General features: G+C 41.6%; 1 protein-coding gene across 1 annotated transcript; it reads left to right on the top strand.

Moving 5' to 3' along the window:
- The first annotated feature begins 224 nt into the window (after positions 1-224).
- Positions 225-22,118, top strand: CSDE1 (cold shock domain containing E1). The gene is made up of 20 exons (XM_040616734.1): positions 225-330; positions 4,101-4,541; positions 9,368-9,566; positions 10,301-10,410; positions 10,770-10,862; positions 11,382-11,479; positions 11,639-11,720; positions 12,073-12,201; positions 12,368-12,493; positions 13,345-13,557; positions 15,406-15,546; positions 15,636-15,794; positions 16,289-16,396; positions 17,210-17,385; positions 17,777-17,889; positions 18,590-18,709; positions 18,926-19,104; positions 20,074-20,237; positions 21,211-21,343; positions 21,918-22,118. The coding sequence occupies exons 3-20, from the start codon at positions 9,368-9,370 to the stop codon at positions 21,963-21,965; spliced, it is 2,391 nt and encodes a 796-aa protein (XP_040472668.1). The 5' UTR covers positions 225-330; positions 4,101-4,541; the 3' UTR covers positions 21,966-22,118.
- Positions 22,119-23,006: the final 888 nt, after the last annotated feature.

Here is a 23,006-nt window from a genome sequence, read left to right on the forward strand (position 1 = left end):
AAGCGTCTCCCTCGGTGACAAATTGAGTCCCCGGGGCGGCAGCGGGGCGCTGCCCGCCGCTCCCCCCGCCTGGGGTGGCTAAGGAGCGGGTCTGCCCGCGCTCCCCCGGGGCGGCTGGGGGACGGGGCTGCCCGCGCTCTCACCCCGACTCCGGGGCGGCTGACGAGCGGGGCGCGCCGCGCCGACGCGCATGCGCAGTGAACAGGCGCTGGCTCCGCCCAGCGCAGGCGCGGCCCCGCCCGGCGCTCTCGCGAGAGGCCGGGATTTATTCCTACGTGCTGTGCCGTGCTGCTCATGGCGGCGCTGGAGCGGGGGCGCTGAGCTGTTGGGGTAAGTACGACTCGCGGCGGGCGCTGGCGACTCCCGCCGCTGCCCAGGCGGCGCCCGCGCAAGCGAAGGGATACCGGGGCCGCCCAGAGGTGGCGGGGGAGGCCGAGGGCACCTCTGTGCCCGTAAACCGTTTATCGCCTATCTTAGCGGCGCGGAGGCACCCGGGACCTCCCCGCGGCCGCGTGGGGGGCGGCCGCCCGCCTGGTGGGCCGCGGCGCCCGGGGATGGAGTTGCGGCGGGCGCGGGCTGCTGGGCCGCAGCGGCGGGCGCACTACGCCTCCCGGCGTGCCGCGGGCAGCCGCCCTGCCGCCGGGGCTCTTGGGGGCCGCAGTGCCGCCCGGCCGCGGGGGCGGGGCTATCGCGGCGCCGGGACTCGCTCTCCCGACGTGCCGCGCGGCGCAGCCGGCTGCGGGGCCTGTCGGGGCCTGCATGCCGAGAGGCGCAGAGCAGACGGGGCGGTGCCGGGGGGGGGACTACGGGCCCCGGCAGGCCCCGGGCGGGGCCGGGCCGCTGGGGCCGCTGGGGCCGGGCCTGCACGGCCGCCGGGAAAGAGCGGTGGCGGACCGCGGCTCCCGGCATGCCGCGCGCGCAGCCCCGCCCGACGCAGGGCCTGGGCCCCCAGCCCTTTGTGTGTGGGGCAGCGGCCGCCATCGCCCCCCTTTGTGTGCGGGGAGGGCGGCGCGGCGGCCACTCCCTCCGCCGGGCCTGCCTTTCGCTTGGGACGGGCGGCGGCGGCGCCTGGCGCGCCCCCTTTCCGGCCTTTGCGCTGTCATAGCGTAGGCCGCGGCCCAGCGTGCTGGCCGCCTCCCGCGCACGGCAGCCCCCGCTCGGCGCGCTGCGGGCTGGGGCTCCTGGCACCGCCCCTCGGCGGGGCTCGCGACTGGTTTCCGCGGCCTCCATCTTGCAGCAGCGCAGTGAACAGGGCCGCGGCAGTGCCGCGCTCGGGGCCGGCCGTGCTGCAGGAGCCTCCCGCTGCCCTGCGGTGGGTCCCTGCCCGTCGGGAGCCGCCTTTCCGCTGCTCGCGTTAGTGACGGGCGCAGGGCGGCCCCCCAGCGCCAGGCCCCTTGAAAGAAAACAGATTTCTCTGCTTACGGTTATTTTTTGGAATGATTCTGTGTCTGTACATGCCTTTACAGATGTCCTTGGGAGTTCTTTAACTTTTTTTTGCCCCCAGATATATATTTTTTAACTTACAAGTGCCCCAGGGAACGTTGGCAGCTGATATTGTAGCTGTGGCGGATCGGTCAGGGTGCGTGAGCGCTGATGTTCGGTGCTGCCTTCCCGATGAGTCTGAAAAGACCCAGAGTAGCTTTACCTTGAGTATTTAAAACCGTGTTGTGCATGCGTACTGAAAATAACAAGTTGTATCTTTATTAAATTTAATCTTAGCCATGCGAGAAATGGCTATTCCTAGAAGCACATTTTCTGATCAAGTGAAATGCGTGTTCTTGCACTTGGCTCTTTTTGTGGAGAAAATGGGAATCAAAACAGCATTTGTAACCTGGCAGGTTGTGCTGCTGGGCTGTATGGGTGGTTCCTAGCTGTGGACAGCTTGCTGTCATTGGGCAAAACCTGCACCTGAGGGACTTCAAGAGCAGGACTTGCACAGCTCTCCCCTGTCTTTGCATTAATCCTTTCAGCTGTAAATACACAAATGCAGAACCCAGTGTGACTTGGGGGCTGGGCAGCTGCTTAGGGTGTTTACTGTTTGGAGGAGTATTTATAGTAGCTGAATTAAAAGTAAAGAATTTGAAGCAGACACACAGTGTGAGATTTTCTTTTTAACTTGACTTCTGCTTATTTGACAACCCCATTGTTTTAATAAGTGTAGTAAGCCAATCTTCTTATCAAATGGAGCTAATTTTTAAGGGAAAAGCTAATGCCTTATTTCTTTAGCTGACAAAATTAGCTTTAGTCATGGTTGGGTAGAAGAGGTGTTTTGATTATTTTATGAAAACTTAATATATCGTGTGCCCAGAAAAACATGAAATGTGATACGATAGAAGTTACAGCTGCGGTAGTGCTCTAATAATACTGGTCTAATTAGATGAGAAGTACACAAATAAGAAGATATTAAGTGTCTCTGTGCAGTTCCTGTGATACAGTGTATGTTTGCTTCATTTCTCCTGAACTTGGTTTGGGGAATGCTCATTTGAGATCTGAAATGCCACCCAAAAAATAACACTACCGTGAAAGAGACTGTGGTAATGATGCCCTGAATCTAATATGGAGGTTATCTGAAAAGTCTAGTGATCCTGTTATTTTTGCAGTAGCTTTGTGTCTTCTGAAATTTTTTTAATTTTATTTTTTGTAATTGAATCTTTCACTGCAAACCTTTCATAGCAGATTACTGGTTTGTACTGTCCCTCATCCAGTTTCATCTTTAGTCTCATTCATGTGTGTGTAAGGGTCTCACAAGAAAACTTATTTCAGCTGAGAGTTTTTTTCAAAGTGGTGACTAAAGGAAGATGCTTCATCTGGACGAGAGGTCATTGCAGTACAAACTTCTGTGAAAACTGGGTGATGAGTTTGCGTACAGCCATTGTGTGCTTTTGGAGTTTAGAATTCTTACTTGTAATAGCTGACTGCAGTCAACATTTTCACTATGATGAGAGTTAAATGTCTTTGCACTTTTGTTTCAGTCACTTAGGTTGACTCTTTCAAGTTCGCTAAAGGGAATTCAAAGCTCAATGTAAATCGAGAAATTAATTTTCCTGCTACAGTGTAGAAACAGGCTTTGTCCATATTTTTTCTCATCTGGTGTGGGACTTGTGGAACAACTTGGGGAAGAGTTGTGCTCTGATGCATTGTAGCTTTAGATTACTGCATAATGTGCTAGTTTATCTGTAGATTCATAGCTGTGTTACTACTTAGCAGCTTCTGTCCACAAAAATCTGTCGTCCCCCCCTTCTTCTCTATATCTACTGAGTAAGCAACAAACTCAATTCAAAACTTAATTTTATTTATTTTTGAAAAAAGCTCTTGTTTCTGTACGGTTTTAGTTTTATGTAGTTGGTGGCAGTTTGTCTAAACCACTTTCTCACGAAAGTGCCAAGTGGTACTGTTAAACTTTAGGAGGGAATTACTATCTAGTTACTGTTGCAGAGAGACTTCTCTGTTATGTTATCTACACAAATATTACCTATATGTAAGCAACATTTTGCAAACACTGTTTTAAGTCTGGAGAATGGCTCTGCAGTTGTTTATATGCAGTGCCAGAGTGCATATGGTCTGTGTAGAACAGGCATACAGCATCTGTACATATAATTAATAAGTTTATTTTAATACAAAGTTAAAGCTGCTTCAAGTACTGACTTTTGAAACAAAAATCATCAGGAAATTCTAATTTCCCTACACACATACACCCTATTGCCACTGTGAAGGCCTGTGCAAGCACTTGGTAATTAAATTATGAGATGACAGCCATATAAAGTTAGTGATAGGAGGACTAAGACTTGGTTAAATGATGCTGCTATTCATCAAAATGAAGTTGCTGTTTTAATCGTACAGACTGGGATGTTTCCTGAAATGCCTTTACTGTCTGAAGAGTTTAAAATTGGGAGCACTGTATCGGTGGTGGCTGGAGGTAATGTTTCTTGGAAAACAAAACTGAAAATGGGCATGCCAAATAATTGGTAAAGTCTTTCCTAGCATGGATCAAACCTACAGTATTAAGGTAGAGGAAATGCACCTGTTGGTAGGAATACCTAAGACTGATGTATAATTTCTTTTAAAGTGATATTTAGTGTGCTGTTTTTTCCTTTCTCCAGTATGAAGTGGAACAGAACAGAATTTACCACCTGAAACTGCTGCTTCAAGTTCAGATCAGGAAAAGAATATATCACATCGTAACAACAACTCAAGACCAAAGAAGAGGAAACTTACACTGAAGATACAAGGCTTGATCTGAAACAAGAAGTTTGTGCCTACTCAACAGCTTCAAAAGAGCACGTCCCAACGCTGCTAGTAGTCTTTGTTTTCTCCAGTGCTGTATTGAAACTGCCCAGGGCAGCAGCACTTGTATTCTCTATTAGCTTGATAGATCCCATTTTCGTGCTGTCTTTTTTCTTTTTCTCTCTTTTTATCTCTCTCTCTCTCTTTTTTTTTTTTTTTTTTTTTAATAATAGCAGTCTTCATTCTTAGTAACTTGTGCTGAAACAGAAGAATCGGCTAATACTACTGAAAGTGCAATATTTGAATATCACTGCGAGGTTGGTGTATGTGTTTATATAAAAAGTTATATATGTATTTCTAAACTTAATAGGAGACAAATTGCCAACAGAAGTGTGTGGGTTTTGTTAAGTTGTTGGAATTTTTTTTGCAGTTTTTTGCTGTTATGTTGGTTTAGTAGCAGTATGATGAATTAATAGTACATGCAAGATGTTCTGTTTAACAATACTTAATAACCCTAGGGAGCTGATTGTTAATGTTTCACTCTACTAACAGTAATGTGTTTTCAACCTTTTTTAATTTTAAAATAACCTCTTTAGTCTTCTTTAAATCTGACTGCACAGTTTGGTGGGGTTTTTTTTGCTTCCTCTGAGTACATGTATTGGTGGGGCTCATAGTTCTTATTCTTGTAAACTGACAGGTTAGCTGTGTTAAGTCAGCTGTTGAGAGTGAACCATTGGTAGTGGACACTACTGCCAGGTAGTCACCATGGGCCAGTATATAACTGCTATATTGCAAGTATGAGCAAGTCTTGTTTGTGCATTAGTAGGTTATAGCCTATTAGTAGAAGTTTCTTAAAGAACAGTTTTATGATAGTACTCCGGGTGATATGTATAAACGGGCATTATGTTTGATTTTTGTTACGCTCTGTTACAACATTATGTTTGAACAGGTGTAGGAGTATGGCAAATATCTGGAAAGACTGCATATACTATAATGTATCTTTCTCCCTACAGCAAATTTTAGTGCCACCCCGAGGAGTCTTATCTGTGAACTGAAGTCAGGCTTTAGACGATTGATGATGAGTCCTTTGTGCTGTACTAGTAATACTCCTTTTAAAATCAAACTGTTCAAAAGTTACGCAATGGTAGTCTCTGAGCAAGGGGTGACAGTTGTATTGTTTTCTAACCCTGCGATAGGCTATTCCGAACTTGATTTTTAGGTAGACTTTTGTCATTTTCTGTATCTGATACACCTTTAGTCTATTACTTAACATCTGTGGCAGGGGTGCGTATGTGTGTTTGTGTACTTGTATCAGAGATGTGAAGTGGCCATTTTGTAAATGACTCACGGAAAGCATTTGTCACACTCACTTGAGCTTTCACAGTGGGTTAATAGTCTTGCCTATTATTCTCCTGGGAAAAGGTATAATAACGTATCATTTAACCTTCCCCCAGCCTGTCTACTTGCAGGACCAATTTGTTTCTGAAAACTATTTCCAGCTCTAGGATGGCTTAAAATCAAACACTTCAGTGTTGCCATCCCACAGGAGTATCTTCTTGTGTATGGAATGCCCCAGGGGTTGCCTTCCTCAAAAGATGAGGGTTCATATATTGGAGTGATGCTGGCAGGAACTAGTCTGTAACTCTTAACAGCTTTTTATGGTGCTTTTTTGTCAGATGCTCTGAAAAAATGTGCCCTTTAGAGATAATCCACTGCATAAAAAAGATGCAACTGCTGTGGCTTTTGTCCCTTGAGCAGTTTAGGCTGGGCATGAGGGAAAGACATCTTTCCTAGGAGAGTAGCACAGCACTGCAGCAGTTAACCCAGGAAGGTGGTGGAACTTCTGCCATTGGAGGTTTTCAAGACTCACCTAGACAAAGACATGGCTGCCTTTGTCTGTCCTTGGCAAGCCTTTCAGGAGGAGGAGGATGGACTAGGGTTTTCTAGGGATTTCTGGCAGGGGTCATGCTCTCTGAATCAGTGTTTTCTACTATGTTAGTATTTTATGACTTACTTGAACATGTAAGAGTATTGATTTATGCCAGCTACTCTACAAACCTGTGATATCCTGATAACTTGAGGTTTTGTAATGTGGAATAAGAGGGCAGAAGCGATTAAAATCAAGGGATTGAGTAACTGCTTGTCTGTTATACTGTGGGTTATCATGCCACAGTACAGACAGTACTGCATTTTTCTGTTTATTTCTCTTGTTCTATAAGACCTTATACAATGAAGTTTATTACTTAATTCTGGGACAGTAGGGAGGCTATCAATCTGAATATGGCAGCCATAAAATTCTTACCTAACTTGGCTGTGAACAGCTGTTTACGTAGTAGTTACTTGATATTTGTAAACTGCCACATTGTAGTGTTTTCTTGCACTGGTATTATGGTTCTCTGTGAAAATAGAATATTTTTATTCTCCCCAAGTTTTTGACAGCATCAGACATGCCTGAACAGACATATTTCTTAAGCTGTAGCAAAATTGTTTTATATTGCATTAGGTAAACTAGAAAAGGAATAAAGGTTTATAACAATTACAGATTAAGTTGGTTGTAGGTTGCAGGTCCTCTGAAAGTTGCCTGCAGGGTGCAGTGCAGGGAGATAGTTGTCATCTGTAACTTCTATTTATTGTAAATGGGGATCTTCAGGTGTTTGCACCTGTGAGTTTGGTCTCACCTTTAGTTTGCTCTTGACAAAGGAAAACTCGTAAGTTGTGGAGAATTACTAGTGAATACAATGAGTGAGGCAGCTCAGATGTTCCTAGAGAGTTAGGTTTTCCCATTCTCTTCAGCTTAATCTGCTCACACACAAGAACTGCTGTATGGCATCGTACATAACCAGACTTGGGACTCGCAGGTTTGGACGAATGCTAATTTGATGGAGCTAAGATTAAATCCAAATCAATATCCTAATTAAATATTTGTACTCTGATAATTATACTGAGACCTCTGTCAAGTTATGTGAACTTACTAATACATAATCTAACAAACTAAAAACTAACTCCTTGGTTCAACTTTTTTAGCCCTCCCTTTAAAGTATGAGAGGGGAAGCTGGGTGGTAAGGTAGTCCCTTCCTTGCAGGAGTTTTTAGTGTGTGGGAAGAAGCACAGCACTGAAAGAGACTCTAAATTAGGCTTTTAGTAGTTCTCTTAATATAGCGTAACAGAACATCGAGCTTTTGTAGCTGTTTCTGCATCAGGGGTGTATATGTGCACACCTTTGCCTCTGGTGCGTTTTCCCGTTGAGGCTTGGAGATTTTGTGCAATAGTTGGCCATACTACAGTTACTCATTTTAAAAATGGAAAATGAAGAGATGTAAACCAAGAAAATAAGCGGTGCATATTAGAGAAACTGTATCATTTCTTTTTTTAATTGTATCAATCATATCACATGCGGGTCTTAAACAAAAGGGTACTCCCCTGTACCAGAGATCCTTAGGTCAGGGCAGCAATGTCAACATGTTTCAGTAGCACAGGATGCCATAGGTTTGGTTACCTAGTGAATGTCCTCTTCACTACTTAACCTTCTTAGTATCAACAGTTTTTTGCAAATATGAAGCATTTGGTCTTCTCCCAAGCAATTATGAAGTATCAGTTTTGGGGTTTTTTTCTTGAAACTTTTTTAGAAATTCTTACATCAAAACATTGCTTCTTCCTGCAAAATGAAACCAGTGAAAATACCCCTTAGGTTCTGGTACAACATCCTTTTTGCATTAAAGTCTAAATATGTAAGCCATAACATGAAGGTGGAAATGTTCCAGGAAAAATACACCAGCGTGGGTTATGCTTATAAGTTTCACCATTAACCAGTACCAGCATCGTTTTTTGGAACCATTTGGGATTAATGGTTGAAGGCTAACTAGCATTGAGAAGTTGCAGAGTACAATGATGTGAGGACTGATGTTTTCCTTTTTCTCTTGGAGGTCAGAACTCCTTTATCAGTCCTTACTTCTTGCAATTCTTACCCATTTATTTTTTTAATGTTGGTCTCACTTGAAATAAAGATTTTTGCCCAGAAACTTCATGGCAGGTGATTTTCAGTGCCCTCTGATCACTTTTAAACTGATTTCCAGACAGCATAATAAGATGTGTTGTAACTATACCTTTTTAATACGTTCGGTAACTCAGTCTCTGTACTAGAGTAAGAAGCATGAACGTTTTACAGGTTGCTCAGCTGTCTTTTATCTCCACTAAACATATTGCTGACTAATTTTGAATTCCTTCTGCTTGATGCAAGAAGAAAGCAGAGAACAGATAGTCTCATTTTGTTTCAAAAATAAATACTCTGGAAACTACAGCAAATAAAACCCTCCTAATACTGTGTTTTAAGATGCATGTTGACTGTTTGGGGAGGGGGAAGGGTTGCTTCAGTAACCTTTCTTGAATTCCAGTGTTTAGTGAGGTTTAGTACCTTTCAACTGATTTAATTGCTAACCTGTAAATGGAAGAGACTTGAGTATTTCAAGGTTGAGTCTGTGCCCTGGAAAGAGAAAGACTGCTGCTCCCCCCCCCAGATATTCATGGCTATAAGTTAACAGTTCATTACAGCTTGTAACTTTTTTAGTTTAATGCTGTTTTCAAATTTTTTCAGTCTGTCTAGCACTTGGGCTCCTATGCCACAGAAGTGTTAGTTTAAGTTATAATTCTGGGTATAAATTCCATAACCGTGAAAATGTTTAAATACTTTAAACTGGGTTTTTTTTAGTATGAAAATCTGAACAGACAAACTGGGGGCAAACTTTGCAGGGACGTGAACCTGCTTCTGTTGGTTCATAATAGTTGTGTTTTCTGAATTACCTGTTTAATTTGGAAGAGCAGGTACTTTCAGGCCCTGGTGTGAAGTAGTGAATGTGAGAGTACTTTGAGGTATAATACTTAAGAAAGTCAGAAGTTAGTTTTGGTCTGTGCAAGCTTTATTTCTGGCCTGTGTTATAAGTGTGTTGCCTGTCTAAATTTTAAGCATTATTGGTTTACAAAAGCTTTGTATATTTTGATGTTCCTTCTCTATTTTAAAAATGGTTAGAATTTGCTTGTTACAATACCTTCCACAAGCTCTCATTTCTGTTATGCTATTACGTGGGTATGGAAAAACAGAACTTACTTTAATTAGTGTTTTTGTCTTTCCCCCACTTCTTTTAAACAGATGAGCTTTGATCCAAACCTGCTCCACAACAATGGACACAACGGGTACCCCAATGGTACTTCGGCAGCGCTGCGTGAGACTGGGGTTATAGAAAAACTGCTGACCTCTTACGGATTCATTCAGTGTTCAGAACGGCAAGCTAGACTGTTCTTCCACTGTTCACAGTATAATGGCAACTTACAGGAGCTTAAAGTAGGAGGTAATTAGGCAACTTTCAGAGCTTCTAGGGTGAGTGAAGACCAGTTTCTTTCACTTGCCATAGAACATGCTTTTATCATATGGCATGAACAGATGCATGCTGTTCTGGTGGGCTACAAGAGACACCTGAATAATCTGCCACTCCTAATGAGAGACTTTTACAGCACTTAAACTTTGTGCAGCTTTATCAATACAGTTGTGGCCATTCTGGAATAGGTCTGGTGTTAGGTCAAACTTATATAACTGAGGTGGAAGCAAGTGCTTAAACTGTGGAAGAATTTACCTCACATGCCTAGTATTTCTTTTTTTAGAATTAGTTGGAAGATGGCCAGGGCTTTTTTTAAGAATTGGGAGGCAGCTACTTCACGCTGCTAATTAATATGGCAGTGAAGTTTCTGAACTGTTTTAATGGCATGTGTTGTGTTGTCTGAATTTCAGTGTGAAGTTCGCTGTATAGTGAGAGGGGCAGGTGGAGGGAACTATTGAGGGACAAACCATTACAATAGAGAATAGTTCATTAGCAACGGGAGTGAGTAAGTAGAATAACCAGAGAAATACTTTCAAATAGAGTGTCCTTCCTTGGTAACAAAAGCACTTGAGTTTTACTTCGTTGTGTTTGGTGACAAGCCGTGAATTATCAAATGTAACCATGTAGTGATTGTAAAAAACCAAAACAAAACATAAAAACCCAGACAAAACTCTGTGATGCCATTATCATGTTTGATTGTCTTATAGACGATGTGGAGTTCGAAGTGTCTTCTGATCGCCGAACTGGAAAACCCATTGCTATTAAATTGGTGAAGATAAAACCAGAAATACTACCTGAAGAACGAATAAATGGACAAGTTAGTGCCCATTTTCCATAAGGCATAGTTTCCATTCTTTACTGCAGTACAGAAGGCTAGATTGATTTAGCATGCATATTAACTACATACAATATACAGTTACACTGAAATGTATTTCTGTTGTTCTGGTAAAAAAATCAAAGTTTCAGTTTGAGCTCTAGCTTGGCTCTAGGCAGTTCTTAAAGAGTCAACAGGTATTCTGTAAGACTGAAATTTTGCAGCATGACATTCCGGGTTGAGTTACACTAGATGAGTGTGTGGTAGAGGATACTGAAATTCATTTTGTATTGAACAATGCTGCTCCTGAAATTACTAGCAATGGGAATTTTTTTTTTTTTTTTTTTTTTTTTGACTGGTAGGTTGTGTGCGCTGTTCCTCACAATTTAGAGAGTAAATCTCCAGCTGCCCCGGGTCAGAGTCCTACAGGGAGCGTATGCTACGAACGTAATGGGGTAAAGCTTATGTGTTTTACTTGAACTCTTCACTAACCCATCATTGTGGTCCATGAGCAAAAACAAAAAAATTGATGCAACTTAATGTAAACAGTTGACACTACCAAGTTCATGGCGCAAAAAAAGCATGCTTTGGTAATTACTACAAACAGTAATATTAATTTGACAGCTTGCTTGCTTATATGCATGGGGAACTTTATATAGAGGGAAATAGTTGTTCTCTTCTAAAACTTAATGAAGCTGGGTTTTGTAATGTTCATGTATCCTTGTCTTGAACTTTTAATGTTTAGAAATTGAATTTAAAGATGGCCACATACAAACCTTTCAACTTAAGTTGCTTGTTACAGACTCATCAAAACAGCACAGTGGAAAAAAGAATGCATGTCATGTTTGACCATTCTCAGTTTTCACACTAAATTTTTTTGGTAGAAGATACTGTTCTTAAACAAAATGGTGTTAATGTTTCTTTGAAGCAACTATTCTGCAAATAGAGTAATATTAGTCAATGTTAATTTACAGGAAGTATTTTACCTGACTTACACCCCAGAGGATGTTGAAGGAAATGTACAGCTGGAAACAGGAGATAAAATAAACTTTGTAATTGATACAAATAAACAGTAAGTTGGTGTTGCTTTTCTGACTTCATACTTTGTTTTTGTAGTCAGGCAGAATTCATGCCGGTTCCAAGAACTGAGATGATGCCGTGAAAATCAGTCTTAAGTTTTGCTACAGTTTTGAGTTGTTTCAAGTTTGCTGTTTTCTTTTTTCCCCTCTAGTACTGGTGCTGTAAGTGCTCGTAACATTATGCTATTAAAAAAGAAACAAGCCCGCTGTCAAGGAGTAGTCTGTGCCATGAAAGTAAGTGATAATTTAGTTTTAAAGTTGCATTTGAAAATGAAATGCTGTTCTGAGAAGTTATAAATAATATATTTAGGTCTTTAAGAGGTATTAATAGTTTGTAGCTGTGGGTGTAAACAGGGTGAAACTGTTTAAACAGCTGATCTTTGATACTACTCCTTTCCTTAACAAAGGAAATCCCATTTTTTTCTGTTTGTATGTTTCTTCTGGTAGTCTGTTAAACTGTGTGCACTCATAAGTCTGCTATACTGGTATGTCAGTGTCTTTTGTTGTGTTTGATAGAACCTGTAAAATTTTGTCTTGGTATGTTAAGAGAATGGGCAATTTATTAAACACTTTATTCTGTTCTTAGGAAGCCTTTGGATTTATTGAGAGGGGTGATGTCGTGAAGGAAATATTCTTTCACTATAGTGAATTTAAAGGTGACCTAGAAGCCTTACAGCCTGGTGATGATGTGGAGTTTACAATCAAAGACAGAAACGTAAGACGAAATTCATTAAAAACTGAAGACAAGATCCTAGGGCATAACTGGACAGCTGTCTGTTTTCTCAGATAACTTGTAAAAAGAAGGGGGGAGGAGGTTCATTGGAAAATGTCTGTTACTTTACCTCTTCTCTATGGGTGTTTGACTGATGTTGTACCTTTAGGGTAAAGAAGTTGCAACAGATGTTAGACTGCTGCCTCAAGGAACTGTCATTTTTGAAGATATCAGCATTGAACATTTTGAAGGAACCGTAACCAAAGTAATTCCAAAAGTACCCAGCAAAAACCAGGTAAATTTCAGTATTTACTGAAGTTTGTGTGAAATGTTGTATTGATTGTATTGAATTCCAGTCAAGCAGTACAAAGGTTGCCCTTTCCCTATTACAGTCCGCCACATAAGCATCCTGTCAGAGTAAAAGGAATAAGCTTGGACTTAACCTGTAACAACCATTGATAGCAGTCACAGTGTGCAATTTTTCTAAAGGTTGTAAAGAGCAAGAATTAGGGTACTGGTACATTGGGGAGTATGTGTTTTCTTTAGTGTTTCAAATACTTCCTATTGAATTTTGTGGGTTTAGGATTTATCTTTAAAGCAAAAGCATAGGGAAAAGGGGAGAAGGTATTTGCTGGAATAGGCCTGATTACGGATTGCTCTGAGCATTGACAGTTAATGAGGCTGACAGAGAGATAACTTGACATTCAGTGTTTGGCTTTGAGGAAAGAGTGTACATGAGCACTTCCCTTAAGGTTTTAGGTGAACCTGTGTTGTTTCAGGAAGATTGCGGGGGGGGGGGGGGGGGGGGGGGGGGGGTTCTGTGTGTTTTGGACACTTAATAGGGAAGATGCTGACTTTCAGATGTGGTGCTGTAAATATGGTTATAAACTTAGTTCTTAGTGCTTAAAAAAAACCTTCAACCAACCAACAACAACAAAAACCACCTTGGATTTGGTTGTAATATTATTTGGGCAATAAATTGCAGATTAGGAGTGGTAGAAGTGAAGCGTAGTGGTCTGAGTCCAGCAGGCATCTGGTGTCATCCACACTTCTGTTAGCAGTAGTGGTTCTGCCAACTGTTCTGTCTGGTTACGCTGAGTCTTGTAGGTGAACTAACATTTTTCTGTTGGGGTTTCTGTCTACTAGAGTGATCCATTACCTGGCCGCATCAAAGTTGACTTTGTGATTCCGAAAGAACTTCCATTTGGAGACAAAGATACAAAATCCAAGGTGACCTTGCTGGAAAGTGACCACGTTCGATTCAATATTTCAACAGACAGACGTGACAAATTGGAACGAGCCACCAATATTGAGGTTCTGCCCAATACTTTCCAGTTTACTAATGAAACTAGGGAAATGGCAAGTATCAATCTTCTGAAGTTTTTAATTCCTTAGGGGAAATTGAAAGTAAAACATGGGGGTTTCGTCTTAAACAATAACTTAATGTGAAAGTCCCTAGTGTCTTCCATTGCCTCTTCCAAAATCCAGTCCTCGGCTGTACACTTTTAACAAAGTGCTTAAATGATATAAAATTCAGAGTTAATGCTGTGCATCTTGCCTTTAAAAGAATTAAGAACTGAATTACTGAGTAAATTAAATCATATTAGAAAACTAGACCTTAGCTGGCACTCTTGGAGGGGATTGCTAGCTGCTTACAGCAGGCAGAGAAGTAATGCAGCCTCGAACTATTGGTTTAAAAATTCACATTTGAGTCTAAACGGGTAACTACTCATGTTTCTTGGGAAAACTGGAAGAGCCTGGGGCTACTCTGGGTCAGGTAATGAAAAGTCTTAAGAATCAGAGGAGGTGCTGTGTGCAGCTTTTGGGTCTCATGCTTTCTGGCCTGTCTCTGAGGGTCCAGCAGAAAGATGGTAAAGAGCTGCATTCTATCACATACAGAAAACTCTTTGTGGATTACAGGGACTTTAAGATGGACGTGCTAATCAGTATTACAGAGTATCTTTCACTCCTGTAATTTGGAATATTGATTCTGTTCCAGCTAGACTGTAAGTGCCTTATTTTTCAATTGGAATCCAGTTACAGTGCTATCACATCTAAGTATGCTGTGAATTACTAGGGACCCTGTGCTTTGGGAAAACCACAGAAATTTGACTTTAGCCTCTCAATTTTTGGCATTCTATCCTATAGACTTCTTGTATTTCTACTCTGGCTAAATATATTTGCCTGCCTGAACTGAGCTGTCATTGACGTGACAAGTGCTGGCTGCTTCTAGAAAGGTTAGCTGATTTTCCTGAGCTTGTGAAAGCTATATTAGAGAAGAATGGTCGTAAAGGTGGAAAGTATCTTTGCATTGTCATTCAAATCCTATAAACCTTCCCTGAGACTTGCCAAAGGCTCTGTAGTAACTGGGCTGAAATGAGTATGTTAATGAATTCTGTCTTCCTCAATGCCTCTGGCATGATCTAGTACTAGTTTTTCCTAAATTGTGATGAACTCTTTCAGCAGCTTTATGGAGCCTCTTTCCCCCTGCCCCCTCCATTTTTCTTAACAGAAGTCAGGGTGAGAAATGGATTTTTTTTTTTTTTCCCCTTTATTTAATTTTACACTTGATAGGGCACAGTGTATTCTGTTCATCATTCAGTATTCCATTTCTAGTGGTTACCAGGAAGGCCACTAAAATACCGTGTAACATGCTTAACGTTACTATGCTTAATACCATAGTATACACCCATGGGTATGATAGTCTTGTTTTAACAAACTTGTTTGTAAGAAAGCTTTTTAATTCCCTCATTTGTGTCTGGAAATCTTACGGGTTTTCTCTTAAAATTCCCTCCAACCACTGATTTTATTTCCTGTTTATATAGGTTCTTGTATGTTTATGTGTGTTTATGTACATGTTACGTACTTATATAGATGATGCATGTATCTGTAGAGTTACCCCCTTCAAGAATGGGTGTAGTAGTAATGTCAGGTTCTTGAACTGTAGTCCTCCTTGTTAATGGCTTAAGTTCTTACGAAGAGTAAAGTGGGAAAGATTAATTTAAATTGAGAAACTAGGTAAGTACAACTTGTTTGCATGTCATGTTGACCGTAGCCGTTAGCACTACAGTTTGCAAGGAAGCATATTGCATTAATCAGGAAGTGTTTTCGTAGCATTCAGGCCTTGTGTTCAGATTATTACATACCCCACAGACAGATGTTGCATACTAGTAGTAAAACTGTACTTGTCCATTTAACTCTTCTCAGGGTGTGATTGCAGCAATGAGAGATGGCTTTGGCTTCATTAAATGTGTAGACCGGGATGCCCGCATGTTCTTTCACTTCAGTGAAATTATGGATGGAAATCAACTCCACATTTCTGATGAAGTAGAGTTTACTGTCGTTCCTGTAAGTGAGATTAACATTTTTACAAAAATCTTCGTTTTAAAAGAAATTACGTGCAGACTGTCTAAAATCTGATTGATCTTATTTTTCAGGATATGTTATCTACCCAAAGAAATCATGCTATAAGGATTAAAAAGCTTCCAAAGGGCACGGTTTCTTTCCATACCCAATCAGATCACCGTTTTGTGGGCACTATAGACAAAGAAGCCACTCCAGCCAAAGCCACTAGCCCAAATAAAGGGAAAGAGAAGGTAACGCTGCTCTTCTGCTTGTGAAGTTCCTGTTCTGTGTTCCTGGCTTTGGAGACTGAGGCTGCTTCCTTAAAATCAGTAATTCAACTTTTTGAAGCACTGTTCATCCTGTATAAATGTGTACTACATTGAATAGCTAATGGCAGCAGTCAGCAAAAACTAACTTGTGTGAAACAGGATAATACAAGCATTGTTTGTGATCATGTTGAGGGTAATACCTACTACTGCATAAGGTGCTAGATAGCATTGGTTAAAATTAAGTTTCTAGGGCTATAGGAGAACCTCTATTGTTTAAAATGGCATGACAAATCAAGAAAGTATTTTAGTGTCATTCAAAGCTTCTTACTCAAGAGGTGATTGCTTTGTTGTGTGTTTCACCAGATAGTGAGCAGTTACTGTGAGACCACTGTGGCTTAAACGAGCAGTGCTTGAATTATACACAGTAAACTCACTTGCTTACACTGATTGCTGTATTCTGATGTCTTGTTCTTTAGGAAGCTGAGGATGGAATAATTGTTTATGATGACTGTGGAGTAAAACTGACCATTCCTTACCAGGCCAAGGATGTGGAAGGATCTGCTAATCCCCAGATAGGAGATAAGGCAATATACCTTAGTGTACCTTTAGGAAATATTTCTCTGTGTGTTGTGAGATGTGAGCTTCTTTTTGCCTTGTTACTGGATTTGTTCTCCCTGTCAAACAAGTGAAGGACAAGGCATCTGTGTAATGTTGCCCACTTCTTTTCTTCTGTCCTAGGTTTGAACGGCTTAATCTTCTGTATAACAAAGAGAAATATCCTAAAACCTAGCGATACGTAAAGGAAAATAGTGTCATACTGTCTAAATGATGGTTTTTAAACAAGGAATTTTTATCATTAAAACAGTGGTCTCCACTTGTGAATAATCAAGAGGAAATCAGCATAGAGACTTTGAGATGGATGTTGAATCGGGATAACATACCCGTACAAGCAGATTAGCCCGAGAGGAGATCTGGGGGAGCAGCCTAAAACCTGTCTGTGTTCAGGAGCCATGCTAGGAAGGCACTGATTAATGTTTATTAAATATCTGAAACAAATGAGTTCACTGTGGGCCACTGGTGATTAAGTGTAGTGAAAGGAGGGGAATCACATAAAGTTTCTCATCTTTAATGGATAAAAGCAGCTGAGTGCTAGGGGCTGTCTTGCCTTGCAGATACCACTGGTGTGACTGCTACTCTTTGGAATGTACTAAATGTCATAACAGATGTTTCTAGGGAAGTAGTGGCTAGAAAATTACTTCCATGGTGAGCTTAGATGTTGATTACAGTGACACAGGTTTGAAATCAGTTGTTTTGAGGTGGTTTTGTTGGTGGTCGTGGTTTTGGTGGATGTGGTTTTGGTTTTTTCTACCTCATATTGATACACACTTCTTCAACAGGTTGAGTTCTGTGTTTGTGAAGTGAAGAGAACTGGTCTGCAAACAGCTGTTTCTGTCAGAATGCTAGGACGCAATTACAGCTCTAAGAGGCTTTTGGGATACGTGGCAGCCCTGAAAGATAACTTTGGATTTATTGAAACAGCCAATCATGATAAGGAGATATTTTTCCACTACAGGTGCATGACAGTTTTATTATTTGTGTGTTGGTGGGAGGTGGGGTGGCAAGTGTTCTATTCGAGGAGAGGATTTCATGCCATTGACTGTTAAACCCATGTGGACTTCATGTGCACACATATATACATGCTTGGGTGTCTCGAGTTATATTTATCCCTGTTGGACTGATTCAAGCTTTTCTGTTAGTCAGAAGTCTTGGTGTTCTACGCCTCTGAATCCCAGGCCAAGAACTACAGTTGTATATTTGAAACACTTTGCTTCCTTGAAGAAGGATTTATTGAAAATGTGAAGGGCTGAGCGGGTTAAATAGTTTCTGATCTACTTTTATAAATGTTGGATGACCATCACTGTTACGTAACTGAAGGCAAATTTTACGTAATTTTATTCCTGTAGTGAATACTGTGGTGATATTGATAGCCTGGAACTTGGAGACACTGTTGAATACAGCTTGTCAAAAGGCAAAGGAAACAAAGTTAGTGCAGAAAAGGTGAACAAAACACATGCAGGTAAGACTGTACCTGGTACTTTCTGCTTATAATGCTCTTAGTAAATGCTGGCGGATAAAGATTGTTAATAATGTGTTTACAGTTGGAGCTCAGACCAAGAAGACAGTGCTTAATCTGGTGATCATTAGTTTCCTAAAAGCTGTTGTCTGTGTTTCCAGAGAACAGACAACTGCAGACCAACAGTCCTGTAGGCAGTAGCAACTCTTGGACCTTTACTGTACTCTGTCCTCTTCAGGTGTAGTGTTATAAGGAGAGGCCTAGTGGCAGAAGTAGCCACACAAGTGCGTGTTGTGCTGTACCTCACAGAAGGAAAACTGCAGGAATGCAGATAGATGCAGGGGATATTAAGGACTTGGGGGCAAAAAAAAATGCATACTTAAAGGTTATTGAATGGTTCAAGTGAGCGGGGAATGGGAATGCAGTGGAAGAGACATGAAATACTTTGATTTGCTTTTCAAGTTCCATGGACTCTAGTTGCAAGAGAAAGTAGTATTCTTCTACTTCTGTGTTTGAAATGTTAGTTTGGTCTTGGTTAGAAAAACTGTCATGACTTACTGTGTTAAAGCTGTTGCAGTTCTACTGAGTGATAGTGCGCTGCCTTAGGTGTCTTGCAGTGCAAACTGTCGACTCCTGGTCAACCTGCATCACTAACTCTTTATTTAAAATAAAGTATGACTAGAACATCCTGGGTTTTTTTCAGTGAATGGTATCACTGAAGAAGCTGATCCAGCTGTTTACTCTGGTAAAGTAATTCGTCCTTTGAGGAGTGTAGATCCCACACAAACGGAATACCAGGGCATGATTGAAGTCATGGAGGATGGTAAGATTTGTTTCTTTTAAGTTATAGGTATTCCTTTCACAAGTGCATGAGAAGCGTAGAAGTTCAGTAATCTGTAAGTAGGTATTGAGTATTATAGTCACACTACAGACTATATTTGTACTACTCAGCTGACAGTAATGCTGCAAATAGATTTTGAATGCCCTCAGGTAGGAAAGGAATCCTCTCAGTTCTGTCTTGCACTTTTTCCTCCACTAGGTGAGATGAAAGGAGAGGTCTATCCGTTTGGAATTGTTGGAATGGCAAACAAAGGTGACTGTCTGCAAAAGGGAGAGACAGTAAAGTTTCAGCTCTGTGTTCTTGGTCAAAATGGGCAGACAATGGCTGTTAACATCACACCGTTCCGCAGAGCCACAGTGGAATGCGTGAAAGATCAGGTGAGCGGCTGCTGCTGTGAAGATGAGATGCATATTAATAGAAAATCACTGCTTGTCTTGGCATAGAGCAGGTGAGAATCTACCTCAGCACTTGAATCCAGGAAGGCTGCTCGGCACAAATGGTTTGCTTTGTACTCTGGTTCTAGGGAAGTAGCTTTGTGTGACCCAAATACTGGTTTATGAAAGCCTGTGTAACATGACTTTACTAAACATGAACTCGGTACTTGGTTTGGTGCTGAAACATTGGTACTGCTGGGCAGCAGTTCCTGCTGTGGTTGATTCTGAAGATATTTTTCTGAGATGTCCTAGAAACAGATCTGACTGGTTTCTGCTGAACAGGACATTTAAGTGTTTAAAAAAAAGAAACAAAACTGTGCATACTTTGCTTCTAAAAGAAGCTTCTTCACAGCGTTAAGCAGTCAATAATTGTAGTCCTCCTGAAATGTGAAGGCAGGTCATTGCCCTAGTTAGTTGCTCTTAGAATGATTAGAAAATTAAGTGTTGTGAATGCTTTCTGATTTTATATTTACTCTGCAGCACTACACTGTAGTAATTTAGGGAGAGGTTTAGATGAGGTTTGCCAGCTTATACATGAGTAAAGGGTAATGGAAATAACCAACTTCTTACACTGACGACAGACTGAAAAAATTGAGTGGTTTCTGCTGTGTAACTTTTTAAGGTGGGGTCTTACGAACATGCGACAGCGCTCTTCTCAGTTTAATGCAACTGCAAGGGCTTTGGCAGCTTTCAGAACTTGTTCTATAGACGCTGGGCCCAGGAAGAGTGCCTAGGCACCCAGAAGCATTGCTCCCAGACAGAATGTTCTGTTCAGTTTAGAAATTGTATTTCGACTTCTGTTAGGCACTTCAGAGTTTTTTCCTAGAAGTAGTTAAACTGCAGTAATGAGTAAGTCATTGCATTATTTGGATCAAGAAGAAAGAAATAACCTTGTGATGTGTTGGTTTTCAGTTTGGTTTCATTAACTATGAAGTGGGTGACAGCAAAAAGCTATTCTTCCATGTCAAAGAAGTTCAGGATGGTGTGGAACTACAGGCTGGGGATGAAGTGGAGTTCTCCGTAATCCTGAACCAGCGCACAGGAAAATGCAGTGCCTGTAATGTGTGGCGTGTCTGGTGAGGATTCGGAATTTCAAGTGATTTGATCTGGCACGCTGTCTGCATCACAGCAGCAGAGTGCGCGCTGCTTCTAAATGGAGCTGGCTTTTCCTAGAATGGCAGCTCTGAGTTACAGCTGGCTTCAGTGAGAGCCTCTCACCTGTGAGCTGCCAGCACTTGTAGCGTCCTGTACAGTGCAGCAGCAGCACTCTTAGTTTTTCTTAATTACAGATAGCTTGTTCTTTTATCAATTTGTTCTGAAGAAGCTCCCCCCCCCCCCCCCCCCCCCCCCCGTAGCAGGAACTTGGATACAGCCTTCTAAGTAGAAATGAATGAACGATAAGAAAACTGATGGTATTCCTATGTAGTTGCTGGCCTCTCTGGGTGTAGTCTGTAGTACTTCCAGCTGTTCTGAAGAGCAACTTTAGTTTTTAAATACAAAACCAATGTTGTTAAAGCACCTTTATTCTTTTTGGCACACCATTTCTTAGAGGTGGCGGGGTGGGGGGGTTTTTTGCTTTTGAACTACTTAGATGTTTTGAAGAAGACAGCACAATTTGGATTTTGCTTAAGCTTGAGATGGCACTTCAACCAGAAGCTAAAATTTAATTCTTTTTTCTCAAAATTCTCTATTCTCATCATCTTCAGAGATGTTAATGCTATACTGTGTACTTCCAGTTTTAAGTCTTTTATTGTTGCAGTTAAAGGGAACAGAAATGTGGGAAATACTACTTACGTGTGCATGAAAGCAAATGCAACACCTCTGCTTGCTACAGAATACCCTTCTGAGAACTCTGTTTTCAGCTACTGCTGTTTCAGAGTCCTGTGTTTAAAGTCCTGGGTTTGAGGCAGATGTAAGTGGTATCATCCAGAAGGCCCACTATCACACGAGACAGATTATGTTAATGGATTAATGGGGAAAGTGACTGTAAATGAGGTAGCTCACACCATCTCTGGGAAGTCACTAGTGCTCTTTGGTTGGCTGTTACAGTGAAGGTGCTAAGGCTGTTGCTGCTCCGCGTCCTGATAGACTTGTTAATCGTTTGAAGAGCATTAATCTGGATGATGCCAGTGCTCCTCGTCTAACAGTTCTTCGTCAGCCTAGGGGACCGGATAACTCAAAGGTATGTAAAATACGAGGCGAGCTTGCAGAGTAACTGCAGTTTGTGTTTTAACTTAGATAACATAATACTGCTTCCTGCTTTCTCTGTTGGGAGCCTAAACAGTTTGAAACATGGTGTCCACCCTCGTTCCATAGTGACTGTGTGAGATGAGATGATTTCTGTGCAAAGTCGGGGTGCTGCACTCTGGGTCAGTATTGTGTGCTGTGGTTTCAGAGGAGCACGTGGTACAGAAGCAACCAATTGCTGCTTGTGTTCTAGCCTGTAATGCCTACCTGGGTTTGTTTTTTCTTTTACAAACCTCCTTACTGTCAGAGGCAGCAAATGAAATCACTTTACCTAAACTTGGCTTTTGCATGACGTTCTTCCACTGCTTGATAAGCAGGAGTAAAGCATCTGGAATATGTGATGTAGCTAGGACTACAAAGAGCAATCCACAGAACCTGTTTTGTTACTGACTTGGAGGACAGACGGGGGTTCATTAGGAATGTTAACTCCATGTTGGTTGGAAGAGGACGGACGGGTTCCCTTTGAAGCGTGATGCTGGAGCTAAAGGTTTGTTTTGTTTTCCTTGCAGGGATTTGGTGCAGAGAGAAAGATCCGTCAAGCTGGTGTTATAGACTGATCTGCAAAACCCATACTTGATGTACAACAGCGGTGGGGGCTGGTGAAGGGTACTGAATATCTCCCTATTCATCCCTTCTTCCAAATTCTAAGAAGCTATTACACCGGTTTTAACACCTTCTCATGTTATGTTTAAAATAAATTTATGAAACCATTTTAAAGTTATGCACAGTTGCATTCTGGAGAACTTAAAGGTGGCGCCTTATAGTATCACATTTTAGAAGCTTGTTTTGAATGGTGCATTTAACGCAACTGGTAACTGCAAATCTACATTGCCTATGTGAGTAAACATTATAGACAGCTCTGTGCTGGTAGACCTTACGGAATTCTGCACTACAGTTCTTTCTGCTTTATCTGTGTTATTTTGGCCAAGGTATTACTATGCCTTAGTGCTCCGTTGCGTTGTGTCTTTCCTTCCAAGTGGAGGCGGAAGGCTTACTTCAGCTCGCTCTGCTCGAATTCTGAGGACCATTTGAGAGTGGAGTAAGTTCAACTTTATGTAAAATCTTTGTGAACATTCAGATCACTTCAGCTGACGGCCAAACGTTATGGTGTTTTCCTATTTCATTTAATTCAAGTCCTAGCCAGCAAAGTTGTTAGAGCTCGGTGAAAGTCTCTTTCCAGGGTAGAGTTATTTTTGTAGTGTTCTGAAACATGCAGTGCAGAATTTCATAAGGCTGAGGTGTGCCATCAGTGTGGTAATTTAAATATATTTAAAACAATGCACAAATCTGCTGCTGCTTAGAACACTGCAGCTTCTAAACCCAGTTTCTTTTACTGATTTAAATTTAAAAAGAAAGAAGTTGTGCCTGAAGTGAGTACTACTTTTTTTTTTCTCTTTTCTTTTTTGCAGCCAGCACCCAGTGTACTGTAAAAGAATAAATACTTAGGCTTTCCATAGCTGTATTGAGACTTTCATCAAGGTGAAATAGTTGATGTCTGTGTGCTTTTTTTTTTTTTTGCCCCCTCCCCTTGCCCCCTCCCCCCATTTCCCCAGTCACACTTTATCAAGCAAGAAAACGGAATGATTGGTCTAAGTATT

The sequence above is a fragment of the Falco naumanni genome, chromosome 17, assembly GCF_017639655.2.
Source record: "Falco naumanni isolate bFalNau1 chromosome 17, bFalNau1.pat, whole genome shotgun sequence".
Taxonomy (NCBI): domain Eukaryota; kingdom Metazoa; phylum Chordata; class Aves; order Falconiformes; family Falconidae; genus Falco; species Falco naumanni.